This window comes from Triturus cristatus, chromosome 8 (assembly GCF_964204655.1).
Source record: "Triturus cristatus chromosome 8, aTriCri1.1, whole genome shotgun sequence".
Taxonomy (NCBI): domain Eukaryota; kingdom Metazoa; phylum Chordata; class Amphibia; order Caudata; family Salamandridae; genus Triturus; species Triturus cristatus.
In genome coordinates, this window is record NC_140591.1 from 293981481 (window position 1) to 294006375 (window position 24895).

At 43.6% G+C, this 24895-nt stretch overlaps 1 protein-coding gene across 8 annotated transcripts in view; it reads left to right on the forward strand.

The window, feature by feature from the left end:
- The window catches only part of PARP4 (poly(ADP-ribose) polymerase family member 4), a 2159601-nt gene that overhangs the window by 289792 nt on the left and 1844914 nt on the right, over positions 1-24895 (forward strand). For all 8 annotated transcript variants that reach the window (XM_085621544.1, XM_085621545.1, XM_085621546.1 and 5 more), the window contains exon 6: positions 21681-21759. In XM_085621544.1, the coding sequence (XP_085477670.1) occupies positions 21681-21759 (79 nt within the window). The remainder of the gene's footprint in view (positions 1-21680; positions 21760-24895) is intronic.

Consider the following 24895-nt stretch of genomic DNA (forward strand, 5'->3'; position numbering starts at 1 on the left):
ATTAAGACGGTATTGAACTGGCAGTCTTTTCGAGATGAGGAATCTGGGGGAAGAATTGTAAAAGGACTAGTTAGTTACCTTTTGTAAAACCTTTTTTATGGATATCTTGTCTTCATGTATATCCCTTATTGCCCCCTGGAGTCTTGTTTCTTAAGGAGTGCATTGATATTAGTCTGTTCTTTCAGTAACATTATTGTGTGCCATTGAAGGGGGTGGATCTTCGTCTTGAGCCATAAGGGCACCACCTAACACTAGCTCGAAGCTAACGCTGTAAAAGATTCCAAATATAGTCTGATGCCTGGGGAAGATTGTAATATTAGAAATATGTTGAAAGATACAATGTCTACTTGAAACATGTTACTGAATATAATTAACGTCATTTAAACTTAATTTTTGTAACTTTATTGTATCTGAATATTAGGTTGTGCTTTTGTCTTGCACAGTAGAATATATGGGCTGAAGCTAGGATACTATTTAGCATTACAGGAAGAGATCAATTGATCAATGGAGTGAAGAATATACTAGGGACGAAGGGCTACTTTTTCCATACCAAAGAGCTAAAGTAATTGAGCAACTGGGGACAAATATCAACATATTTATAAAATTCCCCTTTATAACCGCTCTACACCACCCTTTTTTTACACAAGTTGTGTTTCTGGATTAGTCCTGGTTCTGGTTCTCAGTGACTGGTTCTGAGGCTTCTTGGGCTCTTCGCCTTGTGCATCCTCCTCATCCTCAATACCAGCTGGCTCATGGAAACCCTGCAATGAAACCTCAAATTACAGTGGGCTCAGTATCAGGGTTGCCTTTCCAGTTCCACTCAGGTCTCGAGGTCGACAGCACAGATGACAATGTGACCCAAGGCTAGCCACTCTCCCTTTAACACCCAAAGCATTTGTTGTGGCAAATGCATAGCTGCTGGTTTGAGGGAAGGGGGTCACCTAGGGGAGGAAATCTGAGACGCTGGTCTCCAGTGAACAGTCTGCTCCACCTCATCGTGCTTGAGATTCGCGCAATATGTTTGGCACTCTAAGCCCTTATGTCTTCCACCAATGGCATGCTGGTGCAGGTTCTCATGGACAACACTACCACCATGTGATACTTTAGCAAACAGGATGAACGGGAGTCTTTGACCCTATGCCAGGACGCTCTGAGCCTCTGGAGGTGGCTGGACCAACAGAACATCTTTCTGGTTGTCAGTCCCCTGGCTGGGTCACTGAATCGCAGTGTAGACCAACTGAACATGTATTATCTAGCAGATCATAAGTGGTGTCTCCATCGCCTCTTAACACTGAAATTAGTCTTCATCATCGCCATCATGTCGGTGCACCATGTGAGTGAGTTGGAGGCCCTGTCGGGACTACCACCTTACACTACTACTTTCTGGAGAAGTTGGTTTCGAGAACCGAGGCTGCTTTTATCGGGTAGACGATCACTTTCTATTTAGCTTCTCAGGTGCAAAGAAGGGAAGGGCTCTGTGAACGAGGACCCTGTTTAGGAAGCTAGTCCTCTGCATTATGATGTGCTATTTACTGGCCAAAAAACAGCTCCCCTGAAGGCCTGAGAGTCTATTCTACTAGGTACAAGGGCACTACAACATTGGCACGGGTAGTGCTTGTTCTTGACATCTGCCAGGTTTTTACCTGGGAGTCAGTACATACATTCAAGAAGCACTACTGCCTTCATGACCAGCTCCTGTGAGAAGGTCACTTTGCACGCTTGGTCCTGCAGGACTTTTTCCTCTGAATCCACTCTTCTGATCCTCCACCTTTGCAAAGTACTGCTTTACTTTCTATTCCAAAGGTGAGGAATTAGAAGTATCAATCAGAACAAGTTACTTACCTTTAGTAACTCTCTTTTTAGTGGATACTCTATCGAAGCACCGGCTCCTCACTACCCTCACACCTCCCTGTTCTGTGGATTGGCCTATTATCATCTAAAAGTTAGGAAGTTAGAGATCGGCACGCTGTCACCAACAATTTTTCTTCACTCTGCATCTATGGGTGTGGAAAGACAAAAAAGAAGAAACCGATGTCACTGGGGTAGCACTTACATGCAACTCTGCTCTGTCTATTCTGGGGCAGTACGGAGTCAACATAGATCCACTCAGTGCCACCTGTTGGCATGCTGGAGTACTGGTGTTTAATTTATGCAGATCGAGGCTGGTGCCAGGGATAATTTAATGAGGAATCTGCAGTTCAATAGAGTATACACCACAAAGAGCATTATGAAAGGTTAATAGCGTTTTCTTTTCATCCATAACTGCCAACAAAACTACAGGCGAGCAAGGGTGAAACACAGTATTGCAAACATTAGGATTCCTGTTGAATATGACCGCTTGCAATAGTAAATTTTATCTGAGCCCTACTGAACTGCTGTCCTGAGGCCCTGCTGCCCCCTTGCCTAGTAGTGGAGAACTGGACCTGCAACTTGATCTTGAGGCTGCCAGAGTGACTCTACTGGCTCCTGATCTGAGCCTCAGGGACATTAAAGGCTCCCCGACAACCTGCACCAGCCCCTGGACTCAAGGGCGACAGCCGCTGATGTGAGTTCCTGACCCCGAAGTGGTGCCCTTCAGGTTCTGGACTCTTGATGTGGCTCAGAGAGCTTCATTTAAATTTTTGAGCTCTTAGCAATCGTGAACAGGCCAGTGCGCACCAAGACCCCGCTTCCCGCTCTGGGATTCAGTGGAAGCTCCAGCGGCTGCCTCTTAATGCTATAGCATCAATCGCTTGCAGGGATAACCAATGCGAAGCTCCAGAAGCGCCCGTTCATGATGCCTTGCCTGCTCTCCGTGCTATGCCAGGAGCCTCCCGCAATGCTCTCCCTGCTCCTCGCCGCCCCCTTCACCGTGAACAGGACTCTTGGCACTGATTTAAGAAGGTAAACTTCAGCAGGACTAATCTGGTGACTTTAGCCGACTTTCTCTCCATTGCGGTCGACCTGAACTTGTGAGTTTGATCTGGTCAGGTGTGAGCAGATATCCATAATTTGCGCTTTGTTCTTTTTGGCGCTATTTTCACTATAAACTTTAAAAATTCATAACTACGGCTCTACTGATTGGAATTTTGTCGTTTTGTTACCCAATAAATTATTAAAATACACTCTATTTTTCTAAATTAGTATGGTATTTTTCTGGTGTCGTGTTTTCATGTTATTACTGTTTGTGTGCTGCATTAATAATTTACAGATTGCCTTTAAGTTAAGCCTAACTGCTTTTTTTGTGCTAAGCTACCCAGGAATAAGAACTGGTTAATTTGGTGACTTTTTTTTGGTTCACCCTGCAAGGGGTTGTAGCTGTTGCTTGACCAAGGCTCACACCTCAGTCAACCAACGACCCAGTTTCTCACACTCTACGATGGTGCAGTGGAGAAAGTCACTGAAGGAATCATCCAGTAACCACCTAGCATTCAACCAACATGGGCCCCTCTCCCCACCAGTCAGTCTACTAACTGTCAACACCATAGGGGAATTATCTGAAAGCCTTGTCAGGAGTATGTGTATGTGTGTGAGATTACCAATGTTTGTGGATGGAGTAAAGAAGCCAAAAAAGAGGTGCCATTCAGGCCGGGAATAATAAGTGTATTGCCTGTCCCCTCGATGGTGTAGCTGGCAGATATCGAACGACCCTAGTGCCCTAGCCCACAAGTAAAAGCGTGGTGATCTGGTAGTCACTAAATGGGAGTCTGTGTCATATTGAATGTTCATTATAGCATTAATATTTTCACCAATGTGAGGCAGACCTTGGAGGGGGGGGTGCGTTCGCTGGAAGCTGGGAGACAGCCACTAGTGTGTGCTCAAGCAACTTGGGGGGGTTCATACACATTGATGTACGACACTTTATGAATCCCGTGACCATTACGTGGTGACCCAAGGGATTCGTGGTTACTGTGTGCATAAACAAGTGGAAAGGTTTTCCTTAAGAGGATAGCCACCCCTCTGGATCCTTGTGTGTATTCCAAGTGGTGCACTCTGGAATAACCATGACTACCCAGGAAGAAGCATTTTATTCCCAGTAAGTGGGTCTCCTGATACATCAGGACAGCGAATTGAATTATTTTAACAAACAACATGATCACTCTCCTTTTGAATTTATTGTTAACGCTATTGACGTTCCAGGATATAATACTATAGCCCTTAAGGAGTTCAGAGGCTTTGTCTGGGGACTGCTGAGGAGGGTGAGGAAATATGAATTTTATGATCAGTTATGTCCCCTATCTTAGACCCCAACGACTCCATGTACATGCTACAAGTACATGTATGTTCCCTCCAGTTCCAGCTATGAAGACGCAAATACATGTGCGTCCAACGCCAACATGTCCTCTTTCAGATCCGCCATGAATGGGTCAAATAGTCCATTCCTAAGTATGATTGGCCACCGACTTTATATGGTTCACTTTTCACGTTTTACAGTTCAGGCGAGTAGGCCCTGAATTCTGTCATCAAGCCTTTTCCTGCTTCTGCCTCTGAAATGCTCCAGCCTGGACCTGCATCCGTGTCCATGAACTTTGTCTTACTCCCTGCGCGGCTAGCGGTGCCTGACGCGGCCTGTTGCCTGCCAAAAACTGTATTCAGCCTTCAAGTTATCTGCTCCGCTCCTCATCCAATGCATTCCTGCCTAGTAGTTTAGGTAAACATCCTTCCAGCTACCGCGCAAAAGGCTCGGCCTCGCTATCTCTATGCAAGTAATTCATAGCTCCTGTTACCATGGAAGATTCCTGCCCCCTCGCATCTCATGTAGACACATAGACGCTTGTACATGCACTAACAGTCAGTATAGAATAGATTCCGTCCGAGAGACCTTTCCTTTTGGATAAAACAGTTCCTTAAACAAAGATATTAGATACGATTTGGGATTAGGTTGACCTGACCCCCCAGACTTCTGTCTCCATATGTAGAGCTAAATGTCAATTCCCCTTCACCCTCTAGTTGCACGTCAATCACACGTCATGCGGCTGCGCGCGCATCTCTGCCAAATATTTCTGCTGACACTGCAGGATTCTCTTATGGATCCACCCACTTGTGACATCATTTTAAATGACGTTTCTAGTATACGCCTGTATTTACGCCTATTTTCATTACGTATGTGTATTCTTATCTGTATTATCAGCTGTTACGCCTCCTACATCTGTCTTAATGCAATGCTTTTCATATATATATTGTTACTTGTCAATAATGTATTGCCTATCCCTTCCTGAACCTTCGTGGTGATGGAATAAGATTGCCTGGTTCGAACCATAATTCCTTTGTAAGGAATAAAGCCCTTTTCAGAACCTCTAATACCACGGATTCTGCCTCTTATTTTGACTGAGTTATTCTTACTAGACTTTACCGCATAAAAAATAGTACAGGTAATTTAAATATTTACCACATAAATTGGCGCCCGAATAGGGACACTTTCTCATCTCACGCGCCGGAGGTGCGTTGCAGGCCCGGTCTCCTGCCACAGCTGGACGGACAAAAACGCGTACCCGCAGGATTTCCTGTATCTCCCTCCGGCCAAGCGGGGGTGACTGAGGCTGCGATCAACACCCAGACGAGGCGGTGAGAAGTGCGAAGTATCCCGACCAGAGCCTAGCTGAGAGAGCAAGATCCGAGGTATACAGAGGCCCACCAAGTTCCGAAGTTCCGAGTCGAGTCCAGTCCGGTCCAGTTCAGTTCAGTTCCGAGGCCTTCCGTTCCGTGCTACCCGGTGAGTACCGTTGCTGGGGAGGCAGTTAGACGTGCACATTAATTTGTGCCGGTCCTGACGGGTTTGGGTACACAAATCCGGTCTGCACTGTTTTAGCAGTGTATCTGTACTGTTTAGCAGTATATCCAGTATGTTCATGTGTATAATTCAGTATTATCTAGTATTAGTATTATGTCAGTAACTAGTTTTCTTCTAATTATCATTGTTCGTTAAATGTTAAATGTTTTACTGTGTTTAAAAATTGTGGTGTGAATGAGTGTTCATTATTGTGTTTATTGTATTAATTGTGTTCAAGTTCGGTTCAAGTAAGAATCAAGTAGCAAGGTTTAAAGATGCCGTTCTTTTCAAAATTAAGACAGATCAAAACTAGAAAAGGAGTACTCGAAGAAGCTGTTCCCATTCCACCTAGGGACACTCCAGGGTATTTTATGTATCATAAACATGGCCTAGATGCCGTATTATATCTTGACTTATGGGTGGACTACACCAAGGATCTAGCAGAAAGTCAGAGGTGGCCCGCAGCTGGGACATGGGATGCAGACTGCATCATGAGAGTAGAAGAAGAATTATGGAAAAAGAAAGCCAGACAGTCACAGAAAGATGCTATTGAGTTATGGCGTAAAGAATCGCATAGGCGCACAGAGAAAGCGCTCAGACTGGATATGTACAGAGTCAAGTATTGGGGAAAGACAGAAAGTTTCTACTCGATACAGGGGCAAGCAGAACAACTATCAGTCACAGCGAAGTCCCAGGGGCACCCCTCTCAGGCTCACAAAATATTTCCCTTGGTTTTTCAGGAAAGCCTACTATTAACGAAGTATCGCAACCACTTGCATTTACAGTCGGTCCATTAACACGGACTACAGATCTATTGCTTACGAAATCATGTCCAGAAAACTTGTTAGGTATAAAAACATTGAAGGCTCTAGGAGCTGTAATATGTTGTTCTCCGGAAGGAGTACGACTATTTTTGCGTGACTTTAAAGGTCACTACGTGTCTAGAGACATGGATCACCGGTTACAGAATCTACCTGCACATTTATGGGCACAAGGCCCCACTGATGTAGGTTGTATGCACATTACACCATATCGAGTCACAATCAAAACAGGAGTGGTACTACCACGAATACGACAATACAAGTTACCCCCAGATGCTGTTGTGGCTTTGCTGCAAATCATTGACGAGCTCATTGTACAAGGAGTGGTTGTAGAAACGGACTCCAATGTATGTAATTCCCCGATAATTCCGATTCTTAAAAGAACTGATCCAAAAACACCACCCGTATATCGATTAGTTATTGATCTGCGAGAATTAAATAAATGTATTGTACCACAATACCCCGTGGTCCCAGATATCTCTTCATTGCTAACAGCCATAGATTCAGAAGCAACGTTCTTTACTGTAATTGATCTCAAGAACGCTTTCTTTAGCGTCCCAATCGATCCGGAAAGCCAATATTTGTTCGGATTCAGTTTAAATGGACGAAGTTTTAAATTCACACGCGCACCTCAAGGATTCACAGAAAGCCCCAGCATCTATAGCCAAGCACTGAAAAGAGAACTTGACAGTATTCACATGCCAGCTAACACTGCCCTGCTTCAATACGTCGATGATCTGCTGATCACCGCACGAAGCGAACCTGAATGTGAAAAAGCATCACTGACGGTTTTACATTTCTTAGCCGACAAGGGGCACAAAGTGTCCCCTTCGAAACTGCAATTCTGTGTCCAGCAAGTTGTGTACCTTGGGCACTTGCTGTCCAAGGGGGGAAGACAGCTTACACCCGACCGTATCCAGTTAATTGTTAACATGCCGCCACCCAAGACACAAAAGGAGGTACGGGCATTCATAGGCCTCACTTCGTACTGTAGGCAGTGGATCCCTCAATATGCATTTCTAGCGAAACCACTCATTCAGTTGACAACACAGGAGGCAGCGACATCGACTGTCCTCCCTTGGACTCAGGAACATACACAAGCTTTTGAAAGCTTAAAGAAAGCTTTAGGCCAAGCACCTGTTTTAGCAACGCCATGTTACAGCAAACGTTTTACACTTTTTGTTACAGAACGTGAAGGTACTGCTTTGTCAGTACTCACACAGGAACAAGCAGGATCACACAAGCCATGTGCTTATTTTTCTAGTACATTAGATCCCGTAGCTCAGGCTCTTCCTGCGTGCCTGAAATCAGTCGCAGCAACAGCTTTAGCAATCAGACAAAGCGATGCCATAGTGCTAGGACATCAATTGACAGTACAAGTACCACATGCAGTAGAGGTTCTTTTGAACCGGACCCAAACACAACACTTGACTATAGCAAGACTGACGGGTTATGAATTGACATTGTTCCAGCCACACATAGAAATCCGACGTTGTAGTACATTAAATCCTGCCACACTTTTGCCATTAAGTGGAACAGACCCATTGGCACATGATTGTATTGAAGTTATCACTATTACGACGAAACCCAGACAAGACTTGACAGATATTCCATTATCAGATCCAGATCTGACATTGTATGTAGATGGTTCATGCATGAGAACAAGTACAGGAGAGTTAGTGGCCGCTTATGCAGTCACAACAGACACTGAAATTAGTGAAACAAATTGTATCGATACCTTGTCAGCTCAAGCAGCAGAGCTCATCGCTCTGACACAAGCCTGATTCAAGCCAAAAATAAGAAAGTCAACATATACACAGATTCACGTTATGCATTCGGAGTCGTCCATGACTTCGGCGTACTTTGGCGAGAGAGAGGTTATTTAACTTCTCACGGTGCCCACATCCAGCACGGTCCCCTTATTCAAGCTCTGTTAGATGCAATACATCTGCCGACTGCAATATCGATTATGAAGTGTAAAGCCCATACAAAAGTGACTGACATTATTTCTCAGGGTAACGACCTAGCTGACAGAACAGCTAAACAGACTGCTCAGAATCAGACTCATCCAACTGACACGACAAAGACAATAGTTCCGACACCAACACACTGCATGACAGTTAAGGATCCCGCCCTTGATGTAATTGACATACAGACACATGCTACACCAGAAGAAATAAAGAGATGGACTGAATTAGGAGGGATCCAAACAGATCAAGGATGGATGACGAAGGGAAAATCTATATGGTTTCTCCCCGACTCAATGGTTCAGGTCATCATTAACACAATACATAGTCCAGCGCACCTAGGAGAGAAAGCTATGCTAGACAGTATTCAACACATTTGGTTCAATAAACACTTGCGAGCAGCAGCTAAACAGAAAGTACGTACCTGTATGATTTGTTGTCAGTTCAATCCAGGAAAAGGCGTACCTGTAGAACAGGGTGGATTTCAACCCCCCGATCACCCTTTTGAAGTCCTCCAGATGGATTATATCCAGATGGAACGATGTCGAGGATTCAAATATGTCCTCGTAGTTGTATGCGCTCTTTCCCGGTGGACAGAGGCGTATCCCGTCTTGGATTACACTGCCCCGACTACTGCCAAACAGTTAGTTCGAGAATTCTTCCCACGGTATGGTTTGCCCCGTATCGTATACTCAGATAATGGCCAGCCGTTCTCATCCGAGCTAATGAAACATGTTTCACTTCTGTTAGGCTACCAATGGAAATTCCACTGTGTCCGACATCCCGAGGCAGCAGGTCTCGTGGAGCGACATAATCAAACTCTGAAAATTAGACTGTCCAAAGTATGTAGAGAAAAAGGTGTCGACTGGATAGTAGCTTTACCGGTTGCGCTCTTTTACATGAGAATGGTAGCACACTCTCGAACAGGGCTATCCCCGTATGAGGTGATCTTCGGTAGACCACCAAATATGTGGGGGACGCCTATACCTCGTAAAATAACTGATGTTGATTGTAATATGCTGACAGATTACCTGGCTTCCTTGATGTCTGCACTACAATCTTGTCGTTCACAGGTAGCTGCAGCTTTTCCCGATAACACTGAGGTGAAGCCCCATGACGTGGTTCCGGGAGATATTGTACTTGTAAGGAACTTCGACAGAAGGAACCCGCTGGAGCCTCGCTGGCAGTCGCCTAAACTCGTCTTATTGACCACAAGGACAGCTGTGAAGATTGAGGGACGTAAAGGGTGGTTGCACTCGAGCCATATCAAAAAATTTCATGGACTATCATCCGACTTGAATTATCAGCCCTGCATTCCCTCACAGACTGACTCAAAACTCCCCCTGGTCGACAAGACAGAAAAGGAAAACTATAAACTGAAACTAAGGTCTAGCAAGTCAGACAATTTGATTGTTTAAGTCCTCTCCAAGGTGAATCGGTTGAATTTGTCTCTGACATGTATCCTCTAGACCGAAATAGAGAGAGAAATAGACAGAAACAGCTCAAGAAACATGCGTACTGTAAATCACTTCGTAGTCACTGCATAGTGACATTGTTAATTATGTTTTTTCTAAGTCTTCTGATTATTATTTCCAGTATATCATTACACATGTATTACCCTATCTCCAAGCGTGCTTTCCATGCTACTGCCGAACATTCTTTTAGCGAATTACCCCCGCATGAGTTGTCCTATAGATTTGCGCTGCGCAACAACACATTCATTAGTATGTTACATCATTCTCATCAGACCAGCAATGCTACAAATTGTTGGATATGTGGCCGACTCCCTCCCTATCAAAAATACAAGGGAGTTCTGCCCCTCTTTCCGTATCCATTCACTCACAATGGCTCCTGTGGAGCATGGTTTAGTTTGATTAATTCCCTAGATTCAAATACAGTAGTTTATCAAGACAACTGGGTATGGGGAAACCTGAACCTAGTTTTACTTAAAGTCTGCTACCCTAACAAGGAGGGACTTCCCAAAAGAACAGGAACTGATCTAGAAAATGAAGTATATGGATTAGGTAACTTTACACTTAATCTCATGATCCTGAATGTTGAATCCGAAGCTACACCAATCTTGCCCGCTATGTCAGTATTTCCAGTTAGAGGCGAATTATGTGTAAGAAAGAATGGTTCAATACACATGGGCCATAGTAAATGTACCACTGTAATAGAATTCAATGATAAAGGCAAGTCTACATTTAGAGCTTCTCGTCACTCCTACTTCATCTGTGGTCACACCGCATACATACGCCTACCCCTAGATTGGGATGGTACCTGTTACATTGCATTCCTTCTACCACCTGTTTTCCTAGCCCCGCCTGATTACCATAGGAATACCCATTTAGTACACAATAGACAGCAGAGAGATCTCCCGATTGTCGACTACACCGAAACAGCATGGGAGCAATACACAGATTTCAATAAAGGTTTCTTTCCCTACATAGGTACAGTCACTAATAGTAAGTTGATACGTAGATTAACTAGAACCCTTGAAGCAGTAGTGAATGAAACTACTTCCGCCTTAGGCAACTTAACAGAGGAGCAGTCTGCGATGCGGATTGTTGTTCTTCAAAATCGTCTTGTCCTTGACGTCATCCTGGCCGATAGGGGCGGAGCTTGTAGGGTCATCGGATCAAGTTGCTGTGTTTTCATACCAGAAAACGCGCCGTCAGTATATAAAGCCATAACTCGACTTCATAAGATCGTAAGCCAGATACACCAGAATCCAGGCACCTGGACTTGGTCCGGTTGGTTCTGGAGCGTGTTGTCAGCCTGGGGATGGAGGATCCTATCCTTCCTAGGTATTGGCTTTCTCATACTATTCAGTTGCTGCTTGTGTCTACAATGTGGGCCAGCGATTTGTGGTCTGTGTGCCACATCGTGTATCCCGCCTTCAAATTTTCATTCGAGATCCCGGAAGAAGAAAGAAGAACAAATGATGCTATATGAACAGATTGATGGATTGATGAAAATGGATATTTCATAAGGGTCCGTAGGGGACAAGGAGGGAATGAGGAAATATGAATTTTATGATCAGTTATGTCCCCTATCTTAGACCCCAACGACTCCATGTACATGCTACAAGTACATGTATGTTCCCTCCAGTTCCAGCTATGAAGACGCAAATACATGTGCGTCCAACGCCAACATGTCCTCTTTCAGATCCGCCATGAATGGGTCAAATAGTCCATTCCTAAGTATGATTGGCCACCGACTTTATATGGTTCACTTTTCACGTTTTACAGTTCAGGCGAGTAGGCCCTGAATTCTGTCATCAAGCCTTTTCCTGCTTCTGCCTCTGAAATGCTCCAGCCTGGACCTGCATCCGTGTCCATGAACTTTGTCTTACTCCCTGCGCGGCTAGCGGTGCCTGACGCGGCCTGTTGCCTGCCAAAAACTGTATTCAGCCTTCAAGTTATCTGCTCCGCTCCTCATCCAATGCATTCCTGCCTAGTAGTTTAGGTAAACATCCTTCCAGCTACCGCGCAAAAGGCTCGGCCTCGCTATCTCTATGCAAGTAATTCATAGCTCCTGTTACCATGGAAGATTCCTGCCCCCTCGCATCTCATGTAGACACATAGACGCTTGTACATGCACTAACAGTCAGTATAGAATAGATTCCGTCCGAGAGACCTTTCCTTTTGGATAAAACAGTTCCTTAAACAAAGATATTAGATACGATTTGGGATTAGGTTGACCTGACCCCCCAGACTTCTGTCTCCATATGTAGAGCTAAATGTCAATTCCCCTTCACCCTCTAGTTGCACGTCAATCACACGTCATGCGGCTGCGCGCGCATCTCTGCCAAATATTTCTGCTGACACTGCAGGATTCTCTTATGGATCCACCCACTTGTGACATCATTTTAAATGACGTTTCTAGTATACGCCTGTATTTACGGCTATTTTCATTACGTATGTGTATTCTTATCTGTATTATCAGCTGTTACGCCTCCTACATCTGTCTTAATGCAATGCTTTTCATATATATATTGTTACTTGTCAATAATGTATTGCCTATCCCTTCCTGAACCTTCGTGGTGATGGAATAAGATTGCCTGGTTCGAACCATAATTCCTTTGTAAGGAATAAAGCCCTTTTCAGAACCTCTAATACCACGGATTCTGCCTCTTATTTTGACTGAGTTATTCTTACTAGACTTTACCGCATAAAAAATAGTACAGGTAATTTAAATATTTACCACAAGGGTATAGATCAAATGGTACATTGGGAGGAGGCTCTGACTGTCCTGGCACTGCAATTTGAAAAAGATCCTACACAAAAGACCCCAACAGTACTAAATGGATGGTGCCAACTATGGAGGAGAAGAGGACCACCTGTTGGTACGGTAATTCATGTGGCATATCAGCTGGTAAATGTGACATTGTGGGGAAGGTCCAGCTGAACTGCAGCCACTCCGTTCTCTGTCTTAGCCACAGGGGAATCACCTGCTGATATGGAGTGCAGGTGTTTAGGGCTATGAGACATGGCTTCTTTGACCAGTGTCTCTTCATGTTTTTCCCTGTTCGACGTGGAAATTACCTCCAACGGTTGACCTCCTTCCCCCCTAGTCTGTGAGTCCAAGGGGAAAAAATCAACTATGGCTGAAGTCAGGACATTCCTCCAGGGAAGACCAGAGACTCTCGGGTATATTGAAAAACAGGGATTTATCTTTATAAACTACTGTGAAGCATGCTGGGAACTGGAGCATGTACTGTATTTGCATGGCCCTGAGCCTCTCCTTCACAGCCAGAAACAAGTGGCGCTGTTGTTGCACTTTACCTGTATTATTTGGAAAGCGCGTGACAAGGGCCAGCCCCCAATGCAGTTTACCTAGTTTGCAGGTTTCACACAGCTTAACATCTCTGTCGATGAAGTTCAGGAGCCTGGCAACTATTGGTCTTGGGGAGCACTGGTGGGTGGATGAGCAGCCAGTGTTCTGTGTGCTCTCTCCACCACAAAACTGGATGATAATTACTCTGTTGGGAGCCATGATCTTAGCCACTCAGTGATGAAGTGTGTGGGGTGGGACCTCTCTGCCCGCTCTGGGACCCCTACAATTTGAATATTTCTCTTTTTGGACCTGCCCTCGCATCTTCGGCCCTCTCCTTCAGATGACTTGCTCTATGTTGGAGAGCTGATACTGTGGTGTGAAATGTACAAGCAAACCCTTCTACTTCAGCCTCAGTTACCTCGTCAGCTGTGTTCTGGAGGTCCTTATGAAGCAGTGATAGGTTGAGGCTCACCAATCTTACCCTCCAGGGGGGTTCTCAGGTCCTGAATGGCTTGTAGTAGAGACTCCGGGGGGCTCAGCATCTTGACTCTCCTATTTGTCGACAGTGGAAGTGGACTTGGCGAGTTTGTCTATCTTGCCCTGTGAGGGTTGGTTGAACAACTTGTTTTGCCCATGCTCAGCGTGGAGTGGTCAGAATGGCAATGAAGCAGTCTGCTAAAAGGGGGAGAGGAGACAAAGAAGGCAATATGTTTCAAGCCGTGTCAAACGTAGGCGAACAGACTGCACCCTCCCCAAAACAAGAGGATTGGAGGCCACCAAAGTGTCACTCCTGAAAGGCGAGCAGTGTCTGAGCTGTAGTGTGCTGCAGCAGTAATCTGTGTCCAAGTGTGCGAATGTTATCCTGGCCCACTACGGTCTCAACACCAATGGCACAAGCACGAAGCGGCAGCCTTGAGAGATAAATCTGCTGTGTGCACAGCACATTCAGATGGGTGTACGGTGTGCTGATTACAAGGTGAGTCCACCTGGGCACAACACAGCTTCAGATAAGGCCCAGGGTCTAAGTCTCCGGTCCCAAGCTCACCCTGCCGGGCCCGTCACCAGTCACTGTGTTGAACCTCTCCTCTGCTCCTCCGAGGGACAAAGGTCTCAGGAACAGGCCTGCTTTATCGAATTCGCAACCTGGCAGGTGGTCTCCCAGGTCCCACTCTCACTGTCACTCGTTCACTGAGGCTCCCCCGGAAGCAGCCACCACAGAGCGCAGTCTGAAGGCACACACTGTCTCCTGTGCAGGGGATCGCTCAACACAAGGCGGCCCCACAGCTCATATTGAGGACTCCACTTCTTCTGCGGCCCCAGGACATCCCATTCTGTCCTCCAGCACCCGGAGTGTCGCACTGCCACACTAATGCTCGGGTGGCGGGCGGGGCAGAGGCTGTTCACCCTCGATGTCAGGTCTCTCTTCACTCCAGAGTGTTGGCTGCTCTACTCGATGGTGGGGCTGGGAGCTCCCCCAGGCCAGCGGTCCTGGTACTTCGCACTGCACATGACTTGGACCACAGTCGGAAAGCGCTGGTGGGTATTCCTCTTGATTGCTGCTCAGGGCCACAATCTGAGACCAGGGCCCCAGCTGCAGTCTAATTCTCAGTTTTCACGCCCCAGGGGAGACCGGACCAGCTGTGCTGCTGTCTTTACCCTCTGGACGGTTAAGTCACCCCTTGATGTGCCGGACTTTGACAGATAGAAAGTTATGAAGCCAGGAGAGCACTCCTTAATAATCTGATTTTCTAATTTAAACTGAGAATATACTGCGGGGTGCTGCAGTTATGTAGAAGTTTGTCACCTTCTACCAACAAAACGGAATTAGTGACAGGGTGAGAGCCTGTATATAACTGCGCACTGTTCACAAAGTGTCTGAACCGACACTATCAATCCTTTTGAAAAGGTTTACCTTTATTTGACAAAGTTACAACTGACTCTGTTTTGCAGAAGCGAGTAAATATATACAATATAACATTATGACAGTAATGCTTGTCAATAAAGTTTAACAAATTGAAAATTCACAATGGTTGTTGTTCATTATACATTCATGAACATGTAGACAATAGTGTATCACATTAACAGATTCATGACAACATTTTTGTTAATGCCCAATGCATTTCGGAACCAGCCGGTTCCTTCATCAGGGGCTAATCTGAAACAGAAATGAACAGATGCGTGTAAATGTAGGGTAAAAGGGCTCAATCTCATGTTTATGATGGTGGAGAAACTGATAAAATATGTGTTACCTGTGTGATATTTCTGTAAGGTACACTAAGAGAATCAAAAGAAGGAACGTCAAATGGAGATGCAACATGTAATTTACAAGAAGGTTTTGGTGAGACAAGGGAAAGAAAATCCCACGCTTACCTGAAAGGGTGTAAAACGCTAATCGCTGAAAGGAAAATACAAAAAGACGGAATGTAGGGCTTTTAAATAACTGAGTCTGACCATACAAAGATATGCATAAAGTATACCAAATGGTGTGCTGAAAAAAGATGCAAGCTGCTGAGTCTTACCTCAGTATAGAGTAGTAGATCAAGTTCTGTGAAGCAAAAACGAAAAAAATGAGCAGGGGAAAATATAAGGAAAATGTGTGAAAATGGAATCGTAGAATAGCAAAGGCCATCTGATCCTTACCTATAGACGAGAAACGAGTTAGAAAAACCGCAGTGCACCAATGAATGGAAGCGAGTGAAATGCGGGAAGTTGTATCACATTAAAAGGTACGCGGTGACCCGGAAATGAGTCCGGACTGTAAACAGAGTAGACGGACTGTTACTCTAATAACAGCGTAGTGTCCACAGGGACGCCATGCTGGAATAGTAAGAGAAGCAGATGCTTATGGCATAAAACTGTAAGGAAAGCGCGGTACATGTATGTAAAATATTACAGAGAGTGAAGAATTGAACGAGGAAATAAGCGGAGTAATTAGTAATGAAAAAACTCGAAAAAATGGCATGATAAATATCGGTGTGAAGACCGGGTAGAGATAATGTGTAATGCCGACCTGATGAAATGAAAAAAATGAAATGAGTGGAAGGCTCAGAAATACCTGAATGAAAATCTGAGGGACAAAAGTATAGAGTGAATACTGAGAAAAGGATAATCATAATAAGGAAACTATGAAATAATGAAAAGAGGAGACTATATATAGAAAAAAATACTGACCGAAAATAATTGCCAAGCTGATAAGAGGGATCTCCCCGGTACAGGACTCGGTGGATGGTGCTGATGTAGAATAAAAGTGATCAAGAAAGGACATATTATTGTGAGATATGTGTGCTATGATAATGCTGGTGAGTATAAGGGGTAGGTAGGATCCCAGAGGAGTAGTGTGGGAGGTCTCAGAAAAATACGACCAAAGTATCGTAATCTGGATGTTAAATAAAACATGACATATCTAACCTATCATTCAGACCTCTTGGGAGCATTGTGTCTAAGTGTTTTATCCAGTAAACCTCACGTTGTAATAGTTTAAGGTGATTGTTTACTCCATGTTGCGGTGTTATGTGTTCTATAATCTGGAACCTAAGTTGGGATATAGAGTGATTAACTTCGTTCCAATGTTTGGCCAATGGGGAGTTTACATTCTTGGTTCTCAAAATCAAAGTACGCCTCACAGAACATAAAAGCCGCATCAGAACCAAGAATGTAAACTCCCCATTGGCCAAACATTGGAACGAAGTTAATCACTCTATATCCCAACTTAGGTTCCAGATTATAGAACACATAACACCGCAACATGGAGTAAACAATCACCTTAAACTATTACAACGTGAGGTTTACTGGATAAAACACTTAGACACAATGCTCCCAAGAGGTCTGAATGATAGGTTAGATATGTCATGTTTTATTTAACATCCAGATTACGATACTTTGGTTGTATTTTTCTGAGACCTCCCACACTACTCCTCTGGGATCCTGCCTACCCCTTATACTCAACAGCATTATCATAGCACACATATCTCACACTAATATGTCCTTTCTTGATCACTTTTATTCTACATCAGCACCATCCACCGAGTCCTGTACCGGGGAGATCCCTCTTATCAGCTTGGCAATTATTTTCGGTCAGTATTTTTTTCTATATATAGTTTCCTCTTTTCATTATTTCATAGTTTCCTTATTATGATTATCCTTTTCTCAGTATTCACTCTATACTTTTGTCCCTCAGATTTTCATTCAGGTATTTCTGAGCCTTCCACTCATTTCATTTTTTTCATTTCATCAGGTCGGCATTACACATTATCTCTACCCGGTCTTCACACCGATATTTATCATGCCATTTTTTCGAGTTTTTTCATTACTAATTACTCCGCTTATTTCCTCGTTCGATTCTTCACTCTCTGTAATATTTTACATACATGTACCGCGCTTTCCTTACAGTTTTATGCCATAAGCATCTGCTTCTCTTACTATTCCAGCATGGCGTCCCTGTGGACACTACGCTGTTATTAGAGTAACAGTCCGTCTACTCTGTTTACAGTCCGGACTCATTTCCGGGTCACCGCGTACCTTTTAATGTGATACAACTTCCCGCATTTCACACGCTTCCCTTCAGCGGTGCACTGCGGTTTTTCTAACTCGTTTCTCGTCTATAGGTAAGGATCAGATGGCCTTTGCTATTCTACGATTCCATTTTCACACATTTTCCTTATATTTTCCCCTGCTCATTTTTTTCATTTTTGCTTCACAGAACTTGATCTACTACTCTATACTGAGGTAAGACTCAGCAGCTTGCATCTTTTTTCAGCACACCATTTGGTATACTTTATGCATATCTTTGTATGGTCAGACTCAGTTATTTAAAAGCCCTACATTCCGGTTTTTTGTATTTTTCTTTCAGCGATTAGCGTTTTACACCCTTTCAGGTAAGCGTGGGATTTTCTTTCCCTTGTCTCACCAAAACCTTCTTGTAAATTACACGTTGCATCTCCATTTGACGTTCCTTCTTTTGTTTCTCTTAGTGTACCTTACAGAAATATCACACAGGTAACACATATTTTATCAGTTTCTCCACCATCATAAACATGAGATTGAGCCCTTTTACCCTACATTTACACGCATCTGTTCGTTTCTGTTTCAGATTAGCCCCTGATGAAGGAACCGGCTGGTTCCGAAAGGCATTGGGCATTAACAAAATGTTGTCATGAATCTGTTAATGTGATACACTATTGTCTACATGTTCATGAATGTATAATGAACAACAACCATTGTGAATTTTCAATTTGTTAAACTTTATTGACAAGCATTACTGTCATAATGTTATATTGTATATATTTACTCGCTTCTGCAATACAGAGTCAGTTGTAACTTTGTCAAATAAAGGTACACCTTTTCAAAAGGATTGATAGTGTCGGTTCAGACACTTTGTGAACAGTGCGCAGTTATATACAGGCTCTTGGACTTTGACAGATGGCACTGGACTAGGCGCAGAGCCAAGAATTGAGCATCCTCCATCTACGACTGTTGACCACACCTCTCCATCATCTTTTCTTTAGAAACTTCTGTTACTTGTCCTGCTCAGGCTTTCTTTCACTGTTTAACGTAAGGTTCTAGAGCAGGGGTCTCCAACCTTTTCTGTAGTGAGAGCTACTTCTGATCAGTAAAAATCGTCGTGAGCTACTAAAGACCAAGCACCTCGCGCATTTTTTTTTAAGAGACCACCAGTGCCCAGTTTCATTGACTGTAAGCCTAATTTCTTCGGAGCCCATAATGTGGTTTGAACAAAAGGGGCCATACTCCCTCTTTTGAAGCTACAGACAGCTACAGGTTGAGCCACCTGAAGTAAAAGCTTGTCTTGCATGGCAGATTTCCTGGAAAGTGTATTGAGCTGCTGCAGGATACAAGCCTATGACCTCCTTTTGTGATCCTCGATCAACTTGTTCACACACTGCAAAAGCTAAACCTCAACATATATTCCTTGCCAAATGTTATTTTTTAAGTCCAGCTTAGATGTGCAGTCACTAGTTTTCCAAAAAGACACTCATTTTATTATGGATAACCTCAATTATTCCTCCCTCAACACATACTCCTTTTTTTTCTTTTTACAGTTTTAAAATGTCCCATCCTGGTTCAGATTTAAATAATCTTGAACTCATTTGATTCATAATGGGGATTTATTCTCTCTGTATGTAGAATACATATTTTTCAACTTAATACACGGCCCAATCAAGTGCAAGCTTCAATGAGCTTGTGAAAAAAAAATACAATTTCAACAGTCGCAGGTGCTCTAGTCTTGGGGCCTATCGGAAGGTTTCCAGTTCTATAATGTGGCTATTCTGTCTCTGCAGGTGCGTACTCTCCTGTAGCTTACTTTGTAAACAGGATAACGTCTGAGATGGAGGTTATTTATTTGGAGAAAAAAAGAGTTTGAAATGCTGCTTTATTTCAATGATTAAATGTAGTCATTAATAAAGCAGAGTTTCACACCATTTGTTTTTTAGACCGCATTTAATGTACATATAAAATCTGCAACACTGCCTCGCCAATGCAGATACTAGGCCAGGGCAGAGGCTCACAATGAATGCATCTGTAAAACAACTTTGGGATCCGACTCTTCACAAAAAGCAGTCAAACTCAACCTCCAAACTGAGGATTTAACCAGAATACTCCAGATCTGTCCATGATCTGGAACCCAGAGAAACTGCTATAGTGTTGGTGTTATTACCACATAGGCAAGCAACAGAGACGGCATGGGCAAAGTGGGCTCTGACCCAGAGCCCCATCCTTTGAGGGGGCCGATAGATCCACAAGTACTCTGCAGAGAGCATTGCCCGAATGACTTTTAATAATTTTTAAACAGATTGCTTTAAATATAATTTTCCTTTCATTTATTTTGAATGTGGCTGATGCGTGAGAGTGTTAGACATTTTGCAGAGATATTCTGTGTTATTATTTCATGCAATATTCATAAAAAAGTTTCTTTTAGAATGAAACAGGATATCACATTAGAAATGGGACAGATTATTTGCAATAATATTAGCGAGCTGCTGCTGTGTTAAATATCGGAAACACACATTCCTATCCCTGAATACTGAATATATTATAAACACATTTATTGTTTGGACGAGTGTGACCGGGCTCTGGCAGTGACCTGGCTACAGACGGTATGAAAGAGTTGACACTGGATCATAAATACATAGCTGTGCTGAAGAGTGGAACAATTTACATTCCTTTTAGGAGTGCAGACGGGGAGAGCTTTGTTTGTATTGTGCCTTACGTAAAGGAAACTGAAACTCACCCTGCTTCTACTGATTTATAGCCCAGAGCTATAAAGTGGAAGAAAAAGAAAATCCCAGTCTTTCGCGCCTATGGCATACAAGCGGCTGAGTATGAAAGGGGCACATTGCAACTCCAGATTAAGATTTTACTGGGGAGGCCAGTGCTTACCGATTATCTGCTGTTTAGATATAATGTGTCAGGCAGGAAGCGCGGGTTCGTAGCAGTTCAATACTGCTTGTGCCACCTCCATGCTAGCAGGCTTTCAGGGACCTGCTGCTCCACTCCGGCCCCACCTGCTGCTTGCTCGGCACTTGATCAAGACCTCTGTGCCAGAATTTGAAAGACAAGTGACGTGCAGAGGCAGTTCAGCCACAGCGTCATCATCTTCGGCCTGCCCCGCCCACGCTAGACTCAGTTAGGCCAATCTGAGCAGCCCTTTGGTGAGGGCAGGCAACAGCTATGAAAATAGGCCTAAAAACAATAAATGAGAATAATAGGCTAGAAAATTGACATGCAAGGCACGAGCTACTCACGGGGGTTCCGCGAGCTACCGGTAGCTCGCGATCGACCGGTTGGAGACCCCTGTTCTAGAGTTTACGATTGTTACGTTGGGGCTTCTCATTACTTTTGGCACTTAAAGAGAACTTTCAGACATACCACTTGATGTACAAATAAATGTATCCATTTGTTGCACATTTTAAATTTCAACAGCCGTTCCAGTTTTTTTTAGTGTATTGATTTTGGTAAGCTTGATTTTATTTATTTTTATTGGAAGGTCTGTGATTGTTTCACCCAGGGCTACTTACTGCTTACTTGATTTTGCCTACCACTGACTTCAAGAAGTAGTGCTTTGCCCTTGTCAGGGACCCAAGTGCAGGTAAGCATTTCTTTGTTCATGATTACCTTAGTGAATACTAGAGAGAGTCTTGATCTAGTGCTTGCAAAGCCTTGATCATCCCTTGTACTTACTAAAGTCAATTTTTAAAGTTTACAATGGCCTTAATAGTCTGTCTACATTTTGAGACTGGTTGAAATGTGAAAGACTATAGTTCATAAGATAACAACAAATTTGAGCTTTTATTATGTTTGCACAACACATTCAGATTTACTGAACAGTCTCTACATTTGTGTTTTCAGAGTGTGCATTGAAATTGAACCAGATCATGTTAATTTCCATCAGGATTTTGAAGTTGCGAAGTATGCTGCGTTTGAAAAAGTAAGTGCTAAATGTGCGCATTTATTTAAATAATATCTAAAGGTTCTATTACCATTTTGCTTTAGCTCTCCAGAGGGATAGTCACTCAGAGCTGCATTCAGCCCTGCAGTACAGGAAAGGGCTTACAACTCTTGCATTTTAGACCCTTTACATATAAGTATTTCATATGCTCTGTGTCTGGAACAAATGCTTTGTTTTTGTTATTCCTATGAACTGTCTTTGTGTATGGGAGAAACTTGATCAAATAATTTGAAAGCAAAACAGGAATTTCACCATGTCTATTAGTTGTCTTTGTGTTAATAGTTCTGTTTATTGAGTTTTCTGTTGTGCCTGCATAACATTGTAAATCGGTCTTAGTCAGGTCTCTGTAACTGTTTTCCATCTAGGTTTTATGTGGCTTTGCGTACTGTAAACTCAACAAATTTATGGACAAGGGTCGCAAATTATTCCCCTTAGTGGAGTAAAAGGATAATTACAATCAAGTCCCCCATTTTCTAGAAAAGGTTGCATGTTTATTATGTGATGGTTGTAAAAAAACAGTTTGGATTGGCCTTAGATCCTGCTGTTTCTCAAGAAATTCCTCACTCTGGAAAGCCAACTTATGGTTTGAAATAATGGGGCAGTGTCCCACTTCGTTTAACATTATCAAGAATGTGAGCATCTTGCTCAGTGCTGACCATAACCTCATTCCACAGATCATCACTTTTGCAAATTACTAACTTCAATAGTGAAAAACATACATTGCTTTGACAGTTTTTACTAAGAAATTATTTGCTGTCAATGTGTTTATTTTATTCAGTGTAGACTATGAAGTTACTTAATAAGGCCCTCCTATGCAGTCATCAGGTCTACAAGAACATAGTCAGATATCTTACTTCCTCTGAGCAAAATGGCCCTCAATACTTTTCACCAGAAAGAAATCTCATTGAGCCTTTTACACATCTGGTCCATCTTTTCTCAGAAGGAAGTTCCTCACTTACTCTTTTTCACATTCCCTCAAATCTCTTTTAAATCTTAATTTAGGAAATTGACGGTGCTTTATTTCATATCCAATCAGCCAAAGTTTAGAAAAATAGGTCTCCATTCTTGAGAGCAACTTAAAGGTGCCTAAAGTTTATAAAAGCTCTAAGGACCTGGGTTTTCATTCTCGAAGTTAATCGTCATTTATTTTATTCATTGAGCTTTTTATGTAGGGCTAGGCCCTAGAGCATTAGAGCGCTTTGCACATAAGATTGTATAGGTATAAAATAAAATGTTCTGTCAAATAGTCGGAAATACAGAACTGTAGAAAGATTGGAGGGTAGCACAGACAGTAGCAAATTCAAGAACCATAACTTGATCCATCTCTAGTGCTGCTGTATAAGCTGTTAAGTAGTATCTTGAGGAGCAGGAACTCTTAGACCAAAGCAGGCAGCGGGTAGTCTACCGATATAGTTAGTAATCCTTATATTGATTATGTTTTTAATCAGTAATGGCTCTAATCAATACACAACCTAAGGAAATGATGGACGGAGTGTTGATCATTGCAAGCACTCACCCCAGTCAACTGATCTGGGTTTAATCCATCACCGTTCTTTAGCCCACTCTGCCCCCCCAGTTCAGACATGGCCATATGCAATTCAGTCTGACCCTGTGCCTCATGGGAACAGTCCAGCCCGAACTGTCAAGCCATGTCTTCCCTGGACTGGAAACAAGCTTCCTAGGACCGGTTTCTGGCATTTCAGCCATAAGTTGGCAGGGTATGCTCAGACGTGAGTCCCTTGCTCACTTTGCCACTGGATTCAAGCAAGCCTGGCTGAAGACGGCTGAAATGCCAGAAACCGGTCCTAGGAAGCTTGTTTCCGGTCCAGGGAAGGCATGGCTTGGCAGTTCGGGCTGGACTGTTCCCATGAGGCACAGGGTCAGACTGATTTGCATATGGCCATGTCTGAACTGGGGTGGCAGAGTGGGCTAAAGAATGGTGATGGATCAAACCCAGATCTGTTGACTGGGTGTGAGTGTTTTATTGGTTCTGATGCTCCGTCCATCACCACCCCCTTTTGTACCGCTCTAATCAATACACAGCAACCAAAGCCCCCGCTCCTGCATTAAGTGGAATTGGGAGAACTAATATAGTGGTGGAATCCAGTATGCATTCATCAAGCTCCTGCACGTAAGTCATGTATGATCTGGGTAGGAGATTTGAGAAGTGCTTGCTTTGGAGAAAATCTTTAAGTTGATTTTTTAAATCTAGTAGGGAAGTTAAGATCCCATCAGTCATCTTGTTTTGTTGTTATAGAACGATGAGCTGCTTACAGGTATAAACAGTACACTAAGTAAAACAAGCATACGTACCACATATTATTCTACATCAGAATGTTGACATATCATTTAGAGAATACCTTTGGATCTACCAAATTAACATTTCAAATGTAAATTCAGAAGCATGTGCGGTCACATACGTTGTAAACTAAGTATTTTTTATACCGTCAAATAGCTCAGTGAGTTCAAAAAACTCACTGCTGACATTTGCGGGTAATGTTCATGGCTCTAATCCTGGCTAACAGTGCAGGGTCCTATGAAACTGTTATATTCCAAAAAGTGGCATTCCCCAGTCACTTCCGGTCACTTTTTTCTCCTTGCCATAGACTCCTATGCAAATGGCCCTGATACAAGAGATGCAGGATGCTGAAGATGCTCAAGGGTGATGTGGATGTGATGCGGTCGACGTGGGGTGGGGGGGGTTCTTCTTGCGACTTCTCCTCGGGCTTGGTGAGGTGATCCTGGCCACAGGGGTTAACCACCCTCGAAGTTCTCTCAGTCTTGACAGACGTCCCGTCACCACGGGCCTACCAGTTGCCCTGTATTGTGCTCACAGCGGAATCTTCTTTGGGCATATCTCGGCTACTTGGCAGCCAAGCTGCACTCCAACAACTCTTCCGGGTTCAGCAGACTTGGAGATGACTTTGAGCGTCTGGTCCTGGTCCCTGGTGTTGCACAGCGGTGAGGAGCGGCGCTTGAAATATTTGGGCTACCATCTTGCCCCAGCATGCTTCTCCAGTTGTTGTGGCCCTGTGCTGTGAACAGAAGGTCAGCCAACTGACCCCTGGAGTATCCCGCTTCCGGCTGGGCTCCAAAGATGACTTTCCTATGAGCA